At 37.6% G+C, this 18,895-nt stretch overlaps 1 protein-coding gene across 2 annotated transcripts in view; it reads right to left on the bottom strand.

Annotated features, from left to right (window-relative positions):
• Positions 1 to 18,677, bottom strand: part of APOOL (apolipoprotein O like) — a 102,895-nt gene extending 84,218 nt beyond the window's left edge. Inside the window, exon 1 of one of the 2 annotated variants that reach the window (XM_043571259.1) lies at positions 18,572 to 18,677. In XM_043571259.1, the coding sequence (XP_043427194.1) occupies positions 18,572 to 18,586 (15 nt within the window). In that variant the 5' untranslated portion in view covers positions 18,587 to 18,677. The remainder of the gene's footprint in view (positions 1 to 18,571) is intronic. The other variant, XM_043571258.1, reaches the window with a different exon arrangement.
• Between the last annotated feature and the right edge of the window lie 218 nt (positions 18,678 to 18,895).

Here is an 18,895-nt window from a genome sequence, read left to right as displayed (position 1 = left end):
GGTAAAACTTAGAACAGTGGATAACAAGTAGCATGCTAAAGATAACCTCTCTGTTTACACATTATTATGTATTATTCCATAGCTTTAAAGTTAGAATAAGCCAGCTTTATGTATCAAACAGGTCTTTAATCTAAAATTTGTTACACTATGAAACAGAATGCTGATGAAATACTAACATGGCCTAATGTGTTAATGGTCATCAAAAGTCTACAGATAAATACAAAATCTATTAGACACTATATGTTGGCTATTTGACATGAAAACTGTCAAATCATGAATGTGCTTATTTTTCCTCCAGCCCTGAACTGACATTTTTGTTAAAAACAAAAAAGTACCACCTGGGAAAAATAATGAAGCCTTCTACTTGTACTATAAATATAAGGCTGCTTTCTATGATAGTTACCCACTATCATCCAGCATTTATCTAAAATGATATACAAAATACTTGTACAGCAGTTTTATTAGCTCTAGTCTAACAACACTATGGGGACACATGATGATCAAGCATAATCCCAAAGTGAAATAAGTGGGTTGGGGACATTCTGCAAGAAAATATATTTTTTACCAATGATGTCAAACTTAACCAATGTAAAGATTTTTTTAATTTAAAAATAGACAAGGTATTATGGATCGTATCCCCCAAGCCTCAACCCCCTAATGTGATGGCATTATAAGGTGGGGCCTTTGACAGGTAATTAGGTTTAGAACAAGTCACTAGGGTACTGGCACAAAAAAAAGGACACGTAGATCAATGGAACAGAACAATGGAACAGAGTCCAGAAATAAACCCACACTTTAATGGTCAGTTAATTTATGACAAAGGAAGCAAGAATATACAAGGGGAAAAAGACTGTCTTCAACAAAAGGTGCTGGGAAAACTGGACAGCAACATGCGAACCAACGAAACTGGACCAGTTTCTTTCACGATACACAAACTAAAATGGATAAAAGATCTAAATGTGAGACTGGAAACCATAAAAGTCCTAGAAGAAAACATAGGTGATAATTTCTTTGACACTGGCCATAGAAACATTTTTCTAGATGCGTCCTTAGGCAAGGAAAACAAAAGCAAATTTAAACTATTGGAACTACAATAAAATAAATAGTTTTTGCAGAGGGAAGGAAACTATCAACAAAACAAAAAGGCAACCTACTGAATGGGAGAAGATATTTGAAAATGATAAAAATGCCATTTTATTTTTGTATTTAAGTAAGTTATTTTAGGGGGTGCCTGGCTAGCTCAGTTGGTACAGCATGCAACTCTTGATCTTTTTTTAAATTTTTAACGATTATTTATTTTTTTTAATTTTTTTTTCAACGTTTATTTATTTTTGGGACAGAGAGAGACAGAGCATGAACGGGGGGGGGGCAGAGAGAGAGGGAGACACAGAATCGGAAACAGGCTCCAGGCTCCGAGCCATCAGCCCAGAGCCTGACGCGGGGCTCGAACTCACGGAGCGCGAGATCGTGACCTGGCTGAAGTCGGATGCTTAACCGACTGCGCCACCCAGGCGCCCCAACGATTATTTATTTTTAAGAGACAGAGTGCAAGCAGGGGTGGGGCATAGAGAGAGGAAAACACAAAATCTGAAGCAGGCTCCAGGCTCCGAGCTGTCAGCACAGAGCCCAACGTGGGGCTCAAACCCAAGAACCATGAGACCATGACCTGAGCTGAAATCAGATATTTAACTGACTGAGCCACCCAGGTGCCCCATGACTCTTGATCTTGGCGTGGTGAGTTCAAGCCCCACCTTGGTGTAGAGCTTACTTAGAAAATAAAAATTAAAAAAAAAAAATGCTATTTTAACTCCAGTGTAGTTAACAGTGTTGTATTAGTCTCAAGTGTACAGAATAGTGATTCAACAATTCCATTTCTCACTTCTCATCAAATGTACTCTTAATCTCCTTCACTATTTCACCCATCCACCTACCTACCTCCTCTCTAGTAACCCTCTGTTTGTTCTCTACAGTTAAGAGTCTGTTTTTTGGTTTCTCTCTTTTCTTTAAAAAAATGTCATTTTATGGATAAAGGACAGGAATGTGAGACAAGAAACCATCCAAACCCTAGAGGAGAAAGCAGGAAAAAAACCTCTCTGACCTCAGCCGCAACAATTTCTTACTTGACATATCCCCAAAGGCAAGGGAATTAAAAGCAAAAATGAACTATTGGGACTGCATGAAGATAAAAAGCTTCTGCACTGCAAAGGAAACAATCAACAAAACTAAAAGGCAACCAATGGAATGGGGAAAGATAATTTGCAAATGACATATCGGACAAAGGGCTAGTACCCAAAACCTATAAAGAGCTCACCAAACTCCACACCCCAAAAACAAATAATCCAGTGAAGAAATGGGCAGAAAACATGAATAGACACTTCTCTAAAGAAGACATCCAGATGGCCAACAGGCACATGAAAAGATGCTCAACGTCGCACCTCATCACGAAAATACAAATCAAAACCACACTCAGATACCACCTCACGCCAGTCAGAGTGGCTAAAATGAACAAATCAGGAGACCACAGATGCTGGCGAGAATCGGGAGAAACGGGAACCCTCTTGCACTGTTGGTGGGAATTTAAACTGGTGCAGTCACTCTGGAAAACAGAGTGGGGGTTCCTCAAAAAATTAAAAATAGATCGACCCTATGACCCAACAATAGCACTGCTAGGAATTTACCTAAGGGATACAGGAGTGCTGATGCATAGGGATACTTGTACCACAATGTTTATAGCAGCACTTTCAACAATAGCCAAATTATGGAAAGAGCCTAAATGTCCATCAACTGATGAATGGATAAAGAAGTTGTGGTTTATATACACAATGGAATACTACGTGGCAATAGGAAAGAATGAAATAGGGCCTTTTGTAGCAACGTGGATGAAACTGGAGAGTGTTCTGCTAAGTGAAATAAGTCATCCAGAGAAAGATACCATATGTTTTCACTCTTATGTGATCCTGAGAAACTTACCAGAAAACCATGGGAGAGGGGAAAGAAAAAAAAAAAAAAAGGTTAGAGAGGGAGGGAGCCAAACCATAAGAGACTCAAAACTGAGAACAAACTGAGGGTTGATGGGGGCTGGGAGGGAGGGGAGGGTGGATGATGGGTATTGAGGAGGGCACCTGTTGGGATGAGCACTGGGTGTTTTATGGAAACCAATTTGACAACAAATTTCATATTTAATAAATAAATAAGTAAATAAATAAATAATAAAAAATGTCATTTTAAATGGTACATAAGATCTGGTCTTTTCTTGGAAATCAAATATTAAGGAACACTAAGAGAAAGTAGTGGCACATCTACAAAATGAAGTAATCTGAAGATGAATGTGCTTATAAAATAATACTAGTGCTCTAATATGTTAGTAACAGGAAAGGAGCAAATAATATTTTTGAATGCCAACTATGCATCAGAGTATTTTATGTTAATGGTAGAGAACGCATACTAATATTTTCAATGTAAAAGGACAACTAAAGGACATAAATACCAGCAGTGAACTTTGGAGGACAGAAAAATATTTAGAAAAACATTGCTTTTGCTTTTGATTTATTGAGCATGTTACATTGCCACAAAGCTAAGAAATTATATATATATATATAATATACATATTATACATACATAATTATAAATAAATTATACATACCACACACACACACACACACACACACACACACTTTATTTCATGTTTACGAGACAAAAGCAAATGACACCAGAAACCTTTTTAAGATAGCATAATTCTAAGGTTATTTTTGTGTTCAGTACTCATTCAGGTTCACTATATTCGCATTTTCATTAATAAGTTATAGCATACAACATATTACAACTGGCAAAGTTAAATAAAGACAGTGAATGATGAAAATGGGTTAAACTCTCAGGTTTAAGATGGAAGGGAATTACGCAGTACCTGTCAATTATAGTCTTCATCAAAATTAAAGCTCTAGCACTTACAAAGCCCATCTTAAGTTAGCCAGAATAACTGCCGAGCTCAGTGTGGCTTGAATAAATATGGTTCTTAATGTATTATTAAATTATAGAATATTAATGCTAAAACATGAATAAAACACAGAGCGTTTTAATAATTATGATATTGTATGAAAGAACAAAACTATTTTGGAATTTCTAAATACTCAATAATTATGATATAATTATTACTGAATAACACCTGAATATGTCAAAAGTTTTCTTAGATAAATAAAAATTTAAGAAGTGGAAAATTTAAAATAAAAACATATATAGGGAATATAGGAGTTACACAAATTTACAGTTTAAAAAATCCTTCAGAAATGATACAAGACTAGCAAAATTCAACTCTAGTCAGTTTATGCTAATCAAGATCTGATAAATATAACAATTGTCAAAATCAGCAATTGAATTTAAAAGAAAACACCTAACAGCTCCGTTTTACACACACATATATATATACCCGTGTATATGCTATATATAAGAAAAAAATTAGGCTATATCTACCTTGTGGGGATGTGAGAAAAGAATACTGAGAGCACTGTATTTACTTGAAAAGACAGTACACTCCAACAAGAGATGATTTTACTCTGTCCCTCTCTATATACCCTCTGACCTTAGCCAAATTAATCTTCTTAGGCCCAAACATGTCAAGCACATTACTCCCTCAGTACTTTCACTCACTTCTTTACCCTGCTAAAATGTCTTCCCATCTCCTGCGCCTAACAGTGCCTGGCACATAGCAGGTACTCAAAAAACATTTGTTGAATGAGTATGTTTACTTAAACACTTCATTGAAGGCCTAGCTCAAGTTCCATTAGCTCACTCGTAGCCATCCCTATAAATTCATATAGCTCTTACCTGTGTGAAGCACTAATTTAGTGTTAAACGAATCTGTTATAATTTACCTTTTAAAATGTATGCAGCCTATTTTTCTGCTAAAAGGTAGGCTCCTTATTTATACTCTTATGCTGCTTTGTGCCCAAAGGGCTTTGGATCTCAAAACTAAGTAATAATTCACAGGTTTAAATAAGGCAGTGCACATAGGTAGTTTAGCAAATTCTTTCATGTTTTATTGAATGCCTATGTGCCAAACAATTATGGAGGTAAATGATAACCAAAGATCCGAAAGCTAATCTGATATTGTAAGACTGATTGAGTAGTATTAACTTTTTGAGAATCTAATGAGAATTGTGAACTACGGCCCCCCCCAAATGTAGTTATTCTCAAATTTTTAAATATGCTTACAGGCATATTTAAATGCCTCTCAGAACCATTTGAAGACCTAATTAATCTAGCCCCACCACAAATAACATTTATCACAAGTACTTTTATATAAAATATGGATACCTTACAGAATATTTCTCTTCTTCTTCAAAATCTTGTAGGAATGTTCTAAGATCAAATACTATAATAGATGAAATTTTATAAACTGTTTACTGCTAAATAAATGCAAGGTAGTATTCTTCTGACTAAATTTTTACCTTCTGAAGATTGTTCCTGAATAAATACAGCAAGAGTGATTCTTTCTTACTGGAAACAGCATTCCACTTTGCATGTGCCATGACAAAATTTCTTTATCAAATTAATGCAATGATTATTATACTGTATCAAATAAGTGTTTTAAAATAGAATAATTTCTACTCAAGGAGAACTATAGATCAATTTCCCTGATGAACATGGATGCAAAAATCCTCAACAAGATATTAACCAACCGGCTCCAACAATACATTAAAAAAATTATTCACCACGACCAGGTGGGATTTATACCTGGGATGCAAGGTTGCTGGTTCAATATCTGCAAAACAATTAATGTGATTCATCACATCAATAAAAGAAAGGACAAGAACCATATGATCCTCTCAATAGATGCAGAGAAAGCATTTGACAAAATACAGGATCCTTTCTTGATACAAACCCTCAAGAAAGTAGGGATAGAAGGAGCATACCTCGAGATCATAAAAGCCATATATGAATTACCTAATGCTAATATCATCCTCAATGGGGAAAAACTGAGAGCTTTCCCCTAAGGTCAGGAAAAACACAGGGATGTCCACTCTCACCACTGTTATTCAACATAGTATTGGAAGTCTTAGCCTCTGTAATCAGACAACACAAAGAAATAAAAGGCATCCAAATCGGCCAGGAAGAGGTCAAACTTTCACTCTTCACAGATGACATGATACTCTATATGGAAAACCCAAAAGATTCCACCAAAAAACTGCTAGAATTGATTCATGAATTCAGCAAACTTGCAGGATATAAAATCAATGCACAGAAATCGGTTGCATTCCTATACACCAACAATGAAGCAACAAAAAGAGAAATCAAGGAATCAATCCCATTTACAGTTGCACAAAAAAACATAAAATACCTAGGAATAAATCTAACCAAAGAGGTGAAAACTCTATATGCTGAAAACTATAGAAAGCTTATGAAAGAAATTGAAGACACAAAAATATGGAAAAAGATTCTGTGCTCCTGGATAGGAGGAACAAATATTGTTAAAATGTTGATACTACCCAAAGCAATCTACATATTCAATTCAATCCCTATCAAAATAATACCAGCATTCTTCACAGAGCTAGAACAAATAATCCTAAAATTTGTATGGAACCAGAAAAGACCCCGAATAGCCAAAGCGATCTTGAAAAAGAAAACCAAAGCAGGAGGCATCACAATCCCAGACTTCAAGCTATACTACAAAGCTGTAATCATCAAGACAGTATGGTACTGGCACAAGAACAGACACTCAGATCAATGCAACAGAATAGAGAACCCAGAAATGGACCCACAAATGTATGGTCAACTAATCTCTGACAAAGCAGGAAAGAATATCCAATGGAATAAAGACAGTCTCTTCAGCAAGTGGTACTGGGAAAACGGGACAGCGACATGCAGAAGAATGAACCTGGACCACTTTCTTACACCATACACAAAAATAAACTCAAAATGGATGAAAGACCTCAATGTGAGACAGGAAGCCATCAAAATCCTTGAGGAGAAAGCAGGCAAAAACCTCTTTGATCTTGCCCGCAGCAACTTCTTACTGAACACGTCTCCAGGGGCAAGGGAAACAAAAGCAAAAATGAACTCCTGGGACCAAATCAAAATAAAAAGCTTCTTCTGTACAGCAAAGGAAACAATCAGCAAAACTAAAAGGCAACTGACAGAATGGGAGAAGATATTTGCAAATGACATATCAGATAAAGGGTTAGGATCCAAAATCTACAAAGAACTTATCAAAGTCAACACCCAAAAAACAAATAATCCAGTGAAGAAATGGGCAAAAGACATGAATAGACACTTCTCCAAAGAAGACATCCAGATGGCCAACTGACACATGAAAAAATGCTCAACATCACTCATCATCAGGGAAATACAAATCAAAACCACAATAAGATACCACCTTACACCTGTCAGAATGGCTAACATTAACAACTCAGGCAACAACAGATGTTGGTGAGGATGCAGAGAAAGAGGATCTCTTTTGCATTGTTGGTGGGAATGCAAGCTGGTACAGCCACTCTTGAAAGCAGTATGGAGGTTCCTCAAAAAACTAAAAATAGAAGTACCCTACGACCCAGCAATTGCACTACTAGGCATTTATCCAAGGGATACAGGTGTGCTGTTTCGAAGGGACACATGCACCCCCATGTTTATAGCAGCACTATCTACAATAGCCAAAGTATGGAAAGGGCCCAAATGTCCATTGATGGATGAATGGATAAAGAAGATGTGGTATATATATATATATATATATATATATATATATTACTCCATTGTGTATATATATGGAGTATTACTCCATTGTGTATATATATGGAGTATTACTCGGCAGTCAAAAAGAATGAAATCTTGCCATTTGCAAGGACGTGGATGGAACTGGAGGGTATTATGCTAAGTGAAATTAGTCAGAGAAAGACAAAAATCATATGACTTCACGCATATGAGGATTTTAAGAGACAAAACAGATGAACATAAGGGAAGGGAAACAAAAATAATATAAAAACAGGGAGGGGGACAAACAGAAGAGAGTCATAAATATGGAGAACAAACTGAGGGTTACGGGAGGGGTTGTGGGAGGGGGCATGGGATAAATGGGTAAGGGGCACTAAGGAATCGACTCCTGAAATCATTGTTGCACTATATGCTAATTTGGATGTAAATTTAAAAAAAATAAAAATAAAATTAAAAAAAGAATAATTTCTATTTAAATTGATATATTTTTTACCTAGAATGGTCAATAACACCTTGATTAAGGAACCCCTTACAGAAAAATATTTCTATATACTGTATTGTTTAAATATATATTTTTAAAAAGCTTCATTTGTGGAGGTCAAAAGTTCTAGAAATAGAAAGAGTTGGGAACATATGAAAAGGAGACCCCCTTTCAGTGTGGGACCAGTTTTCTAGGAGCTGTTCAGAAGAAAAATCTCAACACCACATGGCTGTTTATAACTGTAGATCACAAGACTTGAGTGGGGAAGAGAGGGAAGTTATAGTCTGCTATCCTTGGGAAAGAAAAAAGTAGATTACCCATCTCTAATCACTCCTACTTTTTGCTCTTTCTGCTCTTCACCTCTTTACTCTACCCCTTTATTTTTTTCGGCAACTATTTGCTCCAACTGACTTTAAAGTTTTATTTTACCTTCCTATTTTTTTCTTCTTTCTCCCTTTCTTTCCTTTAGTAGACCTGAAGTGCTAATAGCTTGCCTTGTCAGCAGGGGAGGGGGGACTGTGACTGACTACACTAGTACTATTCTTTCTGGGTGATTTTGGTTATCCACAGACCTAATGTACAAATACTCTTGAGATAAACAGAAACTTAACTCTACAACTGAGGAAGTTTAGTCTCTTCTGAAGTATCAGGTAGCATCACAAATTGGCCTGAAAAATCAAGCACTGCGCCTGAATAAACTAATGATTATTGAATCCAACATAAACTGGCAAAAGAGAGACTGGTTTCAAAATACAGGGCTGTGTTTCAGGCATATCACCTTCTTTGTACTAAAGCTTCAGTCTAGGAATGCAAAGGGACCTTAAAGGTCTTCTGGTCCAACCATTTCTCTCATTTTGAATCCCTCCTATAACACACTGCCAAGTGACCCTCCAGTTTATGTATGGTCCCTTTTGGTAAGGGGAAATTCCACTATAAATCATTTCATCTTTTTATAGCTCTATGAGAAAGTTCTTCCATAGATAAACTGAAACACATGTCCATATAATTTCCACTGGTCCTGGTTTCACTCCTTTGGGTCATTCAGGACAGGCCCAGCCATATTTGCCCATGAAAACATTTTAATTCCCTTTTAGTGATTTCTTAAATGCACTCGTGTCTCCCACACTCTTTTTCAAGAGTAAGAAAGTTTCTGACAATGACCAAGTGCTACTGAACTCATCCTCTGCTTTAACACAGATACTACTGTATTTTTTTCTAAAAGTAAAGCAAGAAAAGATGTTAATGCTTCATTTTGTAGCCACAGCCTAAGAGCTATTTCTCAACACCAACATAAAAGTCTTACACAAAGATGCAGTTTTAGAGTAATCACTACTGAGTCACTAACAAAAGATTTGTTTATATCATAGAGCTTATTTTCTTTAGAAAATGAGTGGGTGAGTAATCTCTAAGAGAATAAACTACATTAAATCTACATTAAATCTGCATTATCAATAAATCTACAGAAAACAGTAGAGTCTACCAGCTATGTCATTATTCATTATACTGCTATATGGAAAGAAGATACTTTGCTGAAATAGAAAACCTTAAAACTCTGTCTATATTTTCTCACAAAATCCTTGAAAAATATAGCGGCACTGAAGAACAAATGAACAAACTACAAAAACGTACCTATACAATTTGGTCCTTCTATGATTACATATCAAATATTCTATTTCAAAGGACTGACATGCTAATTGAGAGAGATGGTGGTGGAGTAGGAGGACACTAGGCTCGTCTTGTCCCAAAATACAACTAGATAACTATCAAATCATTCTAAGTACCTCAGAAACCTACCTGAAGACTGACAGAATTAACTCCACAACTAAAGGGAGAGAAGAAGGCACTTTGAGGAAGGTAGGAAGTGTGGACACATTATTCAGGGCAGAAAGAGACTGTGGGTGCTGCAGAAGAGAGGGAGCTGTGGTCACAGAGAAGGGTGAGAGAGAGTAGAGCACACAAGGGAACACACAGAACATTTCTCCAAGGCCACTGCATGGGAAAAACAAGAGGGGCTGATTTTCAGGAGTTCTTGCAACCAGCAGGATTTAAAGCCTGGCGTTCTAAAGGTAGGCAGACTCTACTGAGATAGAGCCCTGAGGGCACTGCCCTGCTCCTAGAGGAGGCAGGCAAACAACCTTGGGGCAGACAACATGGAAATATGGATTTGAAGAATGTCTGGGGCATACAGTGGGGAGATTATTCACTGTACTTGGAACATATCCCTGAGAGGTAGCATTCAGCTATGCCCCTCCCAGGACAAAGGAGCTGGTTGATGCCATTTCCCTCCCCTGCCCTTCAGCATAAACCAAAAAGCCACCTGCAGAAAGCAGCTGAGCCCCAACCCTAGCTGCCTATTCTGCTTACACCAAGTCCCACATCTCTGAGCTCTGGTGCAACTGTCGTTCTCAGTCAGCCTTCCTCAGTCCCAGCATGTTGAAACCCTCCCCCAGACCAGTGTAGGCCCCTGCCCACACCACATGCTAAGGCCCGGAGTTTAAAAGGCAGCAGACTTTTGGCTGGGATAGATCTCAGAGGGCACTGCCCTGCTCCTGGAGATAGAGCAGGCAAACAACCCAAAAGCAAACAGTGTAGAAACAGAGATTTGAAAAAAGTCTGGGACATACAAGAGGGTTATTATTTGCTCTTCTCAGTGCTTCCCTGAGAGTAGCCAAGCACTGAGACCCCTCTCCAGAGACAAAGGAACTGGCTAGTACCATTTCCCTGCCCCACCCCTCAGCATAAACACAGAGCCACCTGCACTAAACAGCACATTACCTACAGTGTCTGCATAACCTGCTTATACCAAGTCCCACACCCCTGCACACTAGAGGCACTGACCTTCTTAGTCAAACATGCCTCAGTCCCAGCACAGCAGACTCCTTCCCCAGAAGACCAGCAGAAACCCCCTGCCCACACACATCTCCTGCCCAGAGAGCTCTGCAGGGCTTGAGTTCTAGTGGAAGTACGATCAGGTCTTACTTAAACAGCAGACTGCAGAACACCTAGTTAAAACTTTCTACATTCTGGTCTAGAACTAAACACTGCCCACTGAAGACAAGGAGAGTCTCTGCAGTTGACTAGCCTGAAGGACAGAGCAGCCTAAACATAACAGAAGAGCACAGCACACACTGCACACACCAGGCACACTCCCTGAAGTAGGATGCCCTGGACAATACATAACATCTTCATAAAGCCATTAATTTCAGAAGCAAGAAACATAACTGGCTTTTCTAAAACACAGAACACAGAAGAAAGCTAAGACTTAGACACAATGCCAAGTTGGAGGAATTCATCCCAAATAAAACAACAATATAAGGGCAAAGCCAGAGATCTAAACAAACCAATACAAGTTAACATGCCTGATGGAGAATCTAAAGCAACAATCATAAAGATAATCTCTGCGGATGAGAAGAGAATGGAAGACATCAGAGAGGCCCTTACCACAGAGATAAAAGAGTTAAAAATCAGAAATGAAAAATGCAATAACTGATATTGGACACAGGCTTAATGCAATGAACACAAGCCTGGAAGAGGAGAGAAATGAATAAGTGATACAGAAGACAAAGTAATGGAAATTACTGAAGTTGAACAAAAGAGAGGAAGAACTATGCAACACGAAAATAGACTAAGGGAACACAGTGACTCCATCAAATGTAATAACATTCATACTATAGGAGTCTTAGAAGAAGAAAAGATAGAAAAGAGGGCAGAAACATTTTTTGAAGAGATAATAGCTAAAAACATCCCTAATCTGGGGAAGGAGGCACAGAGAACTCCCATCAAAATAAACAAAAGCAGGCCCACATCAAGACATATTGTAATTAAATTTGCAAAACATGTGGATAAAGAAAAAATCATAAAAGCAGCAATACAAAAGAAGCCCCTAACTTACAAGGTTAGCCTGATAAGGGGAGCTACAAATTTCTTAACAGACACTTGGCAAGCCAGAAGAGAGTGGCTTGATACATTCAATGTGCTGACTGGAAAAAATCTGCAGCCAAGAGTACTCTATCCAGCAAGGCCATCATTCACAATAGAAGAAGACATAAAGAATTCCCCAAACAAAAACCAAAGGAGTCTGTGACCACTAATATTACAAATATTAAAGGGGACACCTTGAGTGGAAAAATCTCCAGAAACAATGACGCAACAAGTAATAAAATGGCACTAAATACATACCTATCAATAATTACTCTTAATGTAACTGGACTAAATCAAAAGACATAGGGTGTCTTTTGCATAAATGTATTAAAAAACAAGACTCATCTATACACTACCTACAAGAGATTTATTTTAGGGGCACCTGGGTGGCTCAGTTGGTTGAGCATCTGACTTTGTCTCAGGTCATGATCTCATGGCTAATGAATTTGAGCCCCTCATCGGACTCTGTCAGCACAGAACCTGCTGTGCTGCTTTGGAGCCTGCTTCAAATTCTGTGTCTCCCTCTCTCTCTGTCCCTCCTCCACTCTCACTCTTGGACTCTCTCTCTCAAAAATAAACATTAAAAAAAATTTTTAAAGATTTATTTTAGACCTAGAGACACCTACACATTGAAAGTGAGGGGAAGGATAAACATCATACAAATGGATGTCAAATGAAAGCTGGAGTAGCAATACTTATATGGAAAAACTAGATTTTAAACCAAAGACTGCAATAAGAGATGAAAAAGGGCACTACATCATAATAAAGGGGCCAATCCAACAAGAAGATCTAACAAATGTAATTATTTATGCATCAAATATGGGAGCACCCAAATATATAAAACAATAACACAAATATATAAAACAATAACAAACATAAATGAACTCATTGAAAATAATACAATAATAGTAGGAGACATTAACACCCCACTTACATCAATGGACAGACAATCTAAACAGAAAAACAACAGGAAACAATGGCTTAGAATGACACACTGGACCAGATGGACTTAACAGGTATATTCAAAACACTCCAACCAAAATAGCAGAATACACATTCTCTTCACATTCACATGGGACATTCTCCACAACAGAGCACATACTAGGTCACATATCAGGCCTCAACAAATACAAAAAGATTGAGATCATTTCAAGCATTTTTTCTGACCACAACACTATGAAACTTGAAGTCAACCACTAGAAAATATTAGGAAAGACCACAAATATATGGAGGTTAAACAACATTCTATAAAACAATGAATGGGTCAACTAGGAAATCAAAGAAGAAATTTAAAAATACATGGAAAGAAATGAAAAGAAAACACAATGGTCCAAAACCTTTCAAATGCAGCAAAAGTGGTCCTAAAAGGGAAGTAGATGGCAATACAGATCTACCTCAAGAAGCAAGAAAAATCTCAACCCAACTTTATACCTAAAGGAGCTAGAAACAAAACAAAGCCTAAAACTAGTACAAGGAAGGAAATAATAAAGATTAGGGCAGACAAAAAGTGATACAGAAGTTAAAAAAAAAAACAATAGAATAAATCAATGAAACCAGGAGCTGGTTCTTTGAAAAAATTAATAAAATTGATAAATCCTTAGCCATGTTTATTAAAAAGAAAGGCAAAAGGGCCCATTTAAATAAAATCATAAACAAGAGAAATAACAAGCAACACCACAGAAATACAAATAATTATAAGAGAATATTATGAAAAACTATGTGCCAACAAATTGGACAACCTAGAAGAAATGGATAAATTCCTAGAAGGATATATATTACCAAAACGGAAACAGGAAGAAACAGAAAACTTTAACAGATTGATAACCAGCAAAAAACTGAATCTGTATTCAAAAATCTCCAAACAATCTAAAGTCCAGGGCCAAATGCCTTCAGAGGAGATTTCTACCAAACATTTAAAGAGTTAATATCTCTTCTTCGCAAAATATTCCAAAAAATGGAAAAGGAAGGAAGACTTCCAAATTAATTCTATGAGGCCAACATTACCATGATAACAAAACCAGATAAAGAAAGACAGCCCTAAAAAAGAGAACTACAGGCCAATATCCCTGATGAACAGGGATGAAAAATTCTCATTAAAATACTAGTAAACCAAATACAAATGTACATTAAAATAATCATTCACTATGAACAAGTGCGATACATTCCTGGGTTGTAAGGGTCGTTCAATATTCACAAATCAATCAACAAGATATACCACATTAATCAATGAAAAGATAAAAACCATATGACCCTTTCAATAGATGCAGAAAAAGCATTTAATAAAGTACTTCCATTCATGATAAAAACCTTCAACAAAGGAGGGTTAGGGTTAGAGGGAACATACAGCAACATAATAAAAGCTATCTATGAAAAACTCGCAGCTAGTATCATCCTCAATGGGCAAAAACTGAGAACTTTTCCTCTATAGTCAGGAACAAGACAGAGATGTCCATTCCTACTACTGTTATTTAACATAGGACCAGCCACAGCAACCAGACAACAAAAAGAAGTAAAAGGCATCCAAATTAGCAAGGAAGAAGTCAAACTTTCATTATTTGCAGATGACATAATATTCTATATTAAAAAACATCCTAAAGACTACACCAAAATATTGCTAAAATTGATAGAAGAATTCAAGAGTCATAGGATACAAAATCAATGCACAGAAATCAGTTGTGTTTCTATACACCAAAAATAAAGCAGCAGAAAGAAATCTAGAAATTGATTCCATTTACAACTGTACCAAAAAATATTACGATACCTAGAAATAAATCTAACCAGAGGTGAAAAACCTCTTTCTTTCATTCATCAAAGAAATCGAAGAGGGAACAAAGTAATGAAAAGACATTTCATGCTCATGGATTTGAAGAACCAATATTGTTAAAATGTCTATACTACCCAAAGCAATCTACACATTTAATGCAATCCCTATCAAAATACCAACAGCAATTTTCACAAAGCTAGAACAAACAATCCTAAACTTTGTATGGACCCCCCCCCCCCAAAGACACCAAATAGCCAAAGCAATCTTGAAAAAAAAAAAAGCAAAGCTGCGGGCATCACAATTCTGGACTTCAAGTTATAGTACAAAGTTGTAGTGATCAATAGAGTATAGTACTGGCACAAAAATAGACACATAGGTCAATGGAACAGAATAGAAAACCCAGAAAGGAACCCACAGCTGTATAGCCAATCCAACAAGATCTAACAAATGTAATTATTTATGCATCAAATATGGGAGCACCCAAATATATAAAACAATAACAAACATAAACGAACTCACTGAAAATAATACAATAATAGTAGGAGATATTAACACCCCACTTACATCAATGGACAGAAAATCTAAACAGAAAAACAACAGGAAACAATGACTTAGAATGACACACTGGACCAGATGGACTTAACAGCTACATTCAAAACACTCCAACCAAAATAGCAGAATACACATTCTCTTCACATTCACATGGGACATTCTCCACAACAGAGCACATACTAGGTCACATATCAGACCTCAACAAATACAAAAAGATTGAGATCATTCCAAGCATTTTTCATGACCACAACATTTTATACTTTTTAAAGATTGTCTTATTAAAAGTATCATGAATAAGCAACAAGGGTCTTAAAACAATGAAAAGTGTAAGATGAAAGAAACAAGGCAGCATAAAAGTATTCATTTCAATTAAAAAAAATGATAATGTTAACACAACAAATTTTTTTTTAATATGAAATTTATTGTCAAATTGGTTTCCATACAACACCCAGTGCTCATCCCAACAGGTGCCCTCCTCAATGCCCATCACCCACTTTCCCCTCCCTGCCACCCCCCATCAACCCTCAGTTTATTCTCAGTTTTTAAGAGTCTCTTATGGTTTGCCTCCCTCCCTAACTTTTTTTTTTCCCTTCCCCTCCCCCATGGTCTCCTGTTAAGTTTATCAGGATCCACATATGAGTGAAAACATATGGTATCTGTCTTTCTCTGTATGACTTATTTCACTTAGCAGAACACTCTCCAGTTCCATCCACGTTGCTACAAAAGGCCCTATTTCATTCTTTCTCTTTGCCAAGTAGTATTCCATTGTATATATAAACCACAACTTCTTTATCCATTCATCAGTTGATGGACATTTAGGCTCTTTCCATAATTTGGCTATTGTTGAGAGTGCTGCTATAAACATTGGGGTACAAGTGCCCCCATGCATCAGTACTCCTGTATCCCTTGGGTAAATTCCTAGCAGTGCTATTTTTGAGAGTGGGATATTATGTCCTGAACTATTATGCTATTGCTAACATAACAAATTTCTATTCTACTTGCTAGAGACTACTGACACTGTCACGGGAAACAGGTTATCAGTCCACTGGCCTGAAGGAGGTGTGACTTAAATGGGGATCTAAAGGTCAGAAAATATATGGCATTACACTAAGTGCTGGGAATATAAAGATTTTTTTTTTTGAGAGAGTGGGCACGAGTGGGGGAGGGGCAGAGGAAGAGGGAGAGAATCTTAAGCAGGCTCCATGCCCAGCGTGATGCCCAGCACGGAGCCCAACGTGGGGCTCAATCTCAGGACCATGAGATCATGACCTGAGCCAAAATCAACACCCCATAAAGATAATGCATTATGATTTGGGGCAGTTTACTTGAGTTCTCTCAACCTTAGTTTTTCATTTGTAAAACGGTGATCATAACTACAACATAAAGTTGTCCTGAGAGTTAAGTGAAATAACATACGTAAAGTATTTTAGCATGGTGCCTGGTCTTATAGTAACCACTTAATAAATGGTGGCTTCCAGTGACTTATTAATGGCCAAACAAAAAGACTGTTCAACTCCCTCCTCTAGGCTTCAGTGATAACACACTATGCTGGTTTGCTTTTTACCATTGGCCATTCCTCTGTCTCTGCATCTCCCCCATGAAGTCTTTATTACTTTCAACCAGGTTTGGGCTCTGTCTTTTGAACCCTCAGATCACTTTGTACTTCTCCTGAGGCAAGGTATTTCCCTTGCTCTGAATCACAGAGTACACTACTTCATTGCCTGGCATTTATTTATTCCTGTAGATTTTACTGAGTACCTAATGTAAGTCCTACAAGTACTAGGGATACAAAAATTAGTATTATAAATACTGTCCTCAAGCATCTTATAGGAGGACAGAACAGGCAAGTAAATAGTATATTATTTGAAGTGCAGTTAAGTCATAAGGTAACAGTATGCCTAAGATCCTCTGGAAGCACAAAGACGAGTTATTTAAATTAGACTGGGAAAATCGGGAACAGGATCTTGGAAAACATATTAGTATATGAGGAGCTAGTACACAAATATCTGTTATATGAATGAATGGACTATGAATAGGAACTAACTAGATGAAGATGGTTCTCATCAGGTCCAGAGAAAAAGCAGGAGAAAAGGCTTGGAGTACAGATGTTAACAAGATTTCCTGAGAGACAAAAGATGAAGCTGGAAAGCCAAGGCAGGGTTGGGTGTTCCAGACATAGGAGTCTTAACCTGACTCCAGAGGACAGATGACTGAATGCCAATAAAGGCTTTTAAGTAGTAAAGGGGTATAATCAGATTTGCACTTTAGCATAAGTCTGGCAGTTCAGGGAAAATGGATTCCATGACAGCTTGGCTAGAGACAGCAAGTCCAGTTGGAAAGATGTTGTGATAATTTAGATAAATTATGAGAACCAGAAATGTTGAAATGGAAGATGAATCAAGACGGATACTGACTCACCTTAAACTTTGGCTGAACTGAGTTATTCATATTTGTATCGTCTGCAAACAGTGCATTTTACACTTAAAACCCGCTACAGATACCTACCTGTAGAAATTTGTCGACTACTGTCATTGAAACCTAATTAGGGAATTGCAGCTAGCAGCCAGCTGAGTCACTTCCGGTACAAAGATACCTAAGTAAAAGCACCTTTTCCCATTACACAAGTCAAAAGAAACAGGTTTATTATTCAAACCTGGAGAGGAACAACAGTGAATACAAACACCGCGCACTGCAGAAAGACTTTGAGACGTCTCCATTCTGGTCTTTTTCACCCCCAAATGTTTAAACAAAGTCTTTCAAAGGGTCATGAGACCCTGCCCTGTGCGCCCAGTCGAATGCCTTGAATTTCTTTTCTCTTTCTGGTCAAGTTAGCTTGCTGCAACTTGTGGCCAGGCCAGCCTTTTTCACCCACCCGTTTCCCAGTTTTCACTGTGTCGTCGTATAAACAGCTAACCGCGGGAGTTTGAGAAAAGAGTACTATCACAGACTGAGGAAATCCAAGGGGGAGAGGTAGCTGTTTTGAGGTTTCTAACGTTTAAGACTCCCTGACCTTGCCAAATTTCTCACAACCCCACCTCCACCCCACCTCTTGCTGTGGCGCTCCCTTCTGAAGTTAGGAGGATCCTTTCTATAGTTAGTAGCAAGCTATATCTGCACCCAGAAACTACAAAAGGGTTTGTTTTTTAACTTACCCTGACAGCCGCCATATCTGTGACCTTCTCCGTCTAAGTTTTCATATGGTGGGCGGAGAGGGACAAAACAATTCAACTCTGCTCCACTCACAAGCCCCGCCTGGTTACGTCTCGTCTACTGGTTCCGCCTTTTCTCTACCCTCCAATGCGGCTCTAGGAAGCTGCTACCATTGGTCAGCTGTCTTCCAGTAAAACCGTTCATCGTTGTGACTGACTGTTTCTATCCTTGATAAAGCCTTTCAGAATATCCTCCATAATCCAGTTGAAAGCTATTTGGCTGGGTGCAGAAGTTTGTACTATTTTCGTTATTTCAGGCATATGTGA

This window comes from Prionailurus bengalensis, chromosome X (genome assembly GCF_016509475.1).
Source record: "Prionailurus bengalensis isolate Pbe53 chromosome X, Fcat_Pben_1.1_paternal_pri, whole genome shotgun sequence".
Lineage (NCBI taxonomy): Eukaryota > Metazoa > Chordata > Mammalia > Carnivora > Felidae > Prionailurus > Prionailurus bengalensis.
Note: the sequence above shows the minus strand (reverse complement) of the source record. Positions and strands in the feature narration are given on the sequence as shown.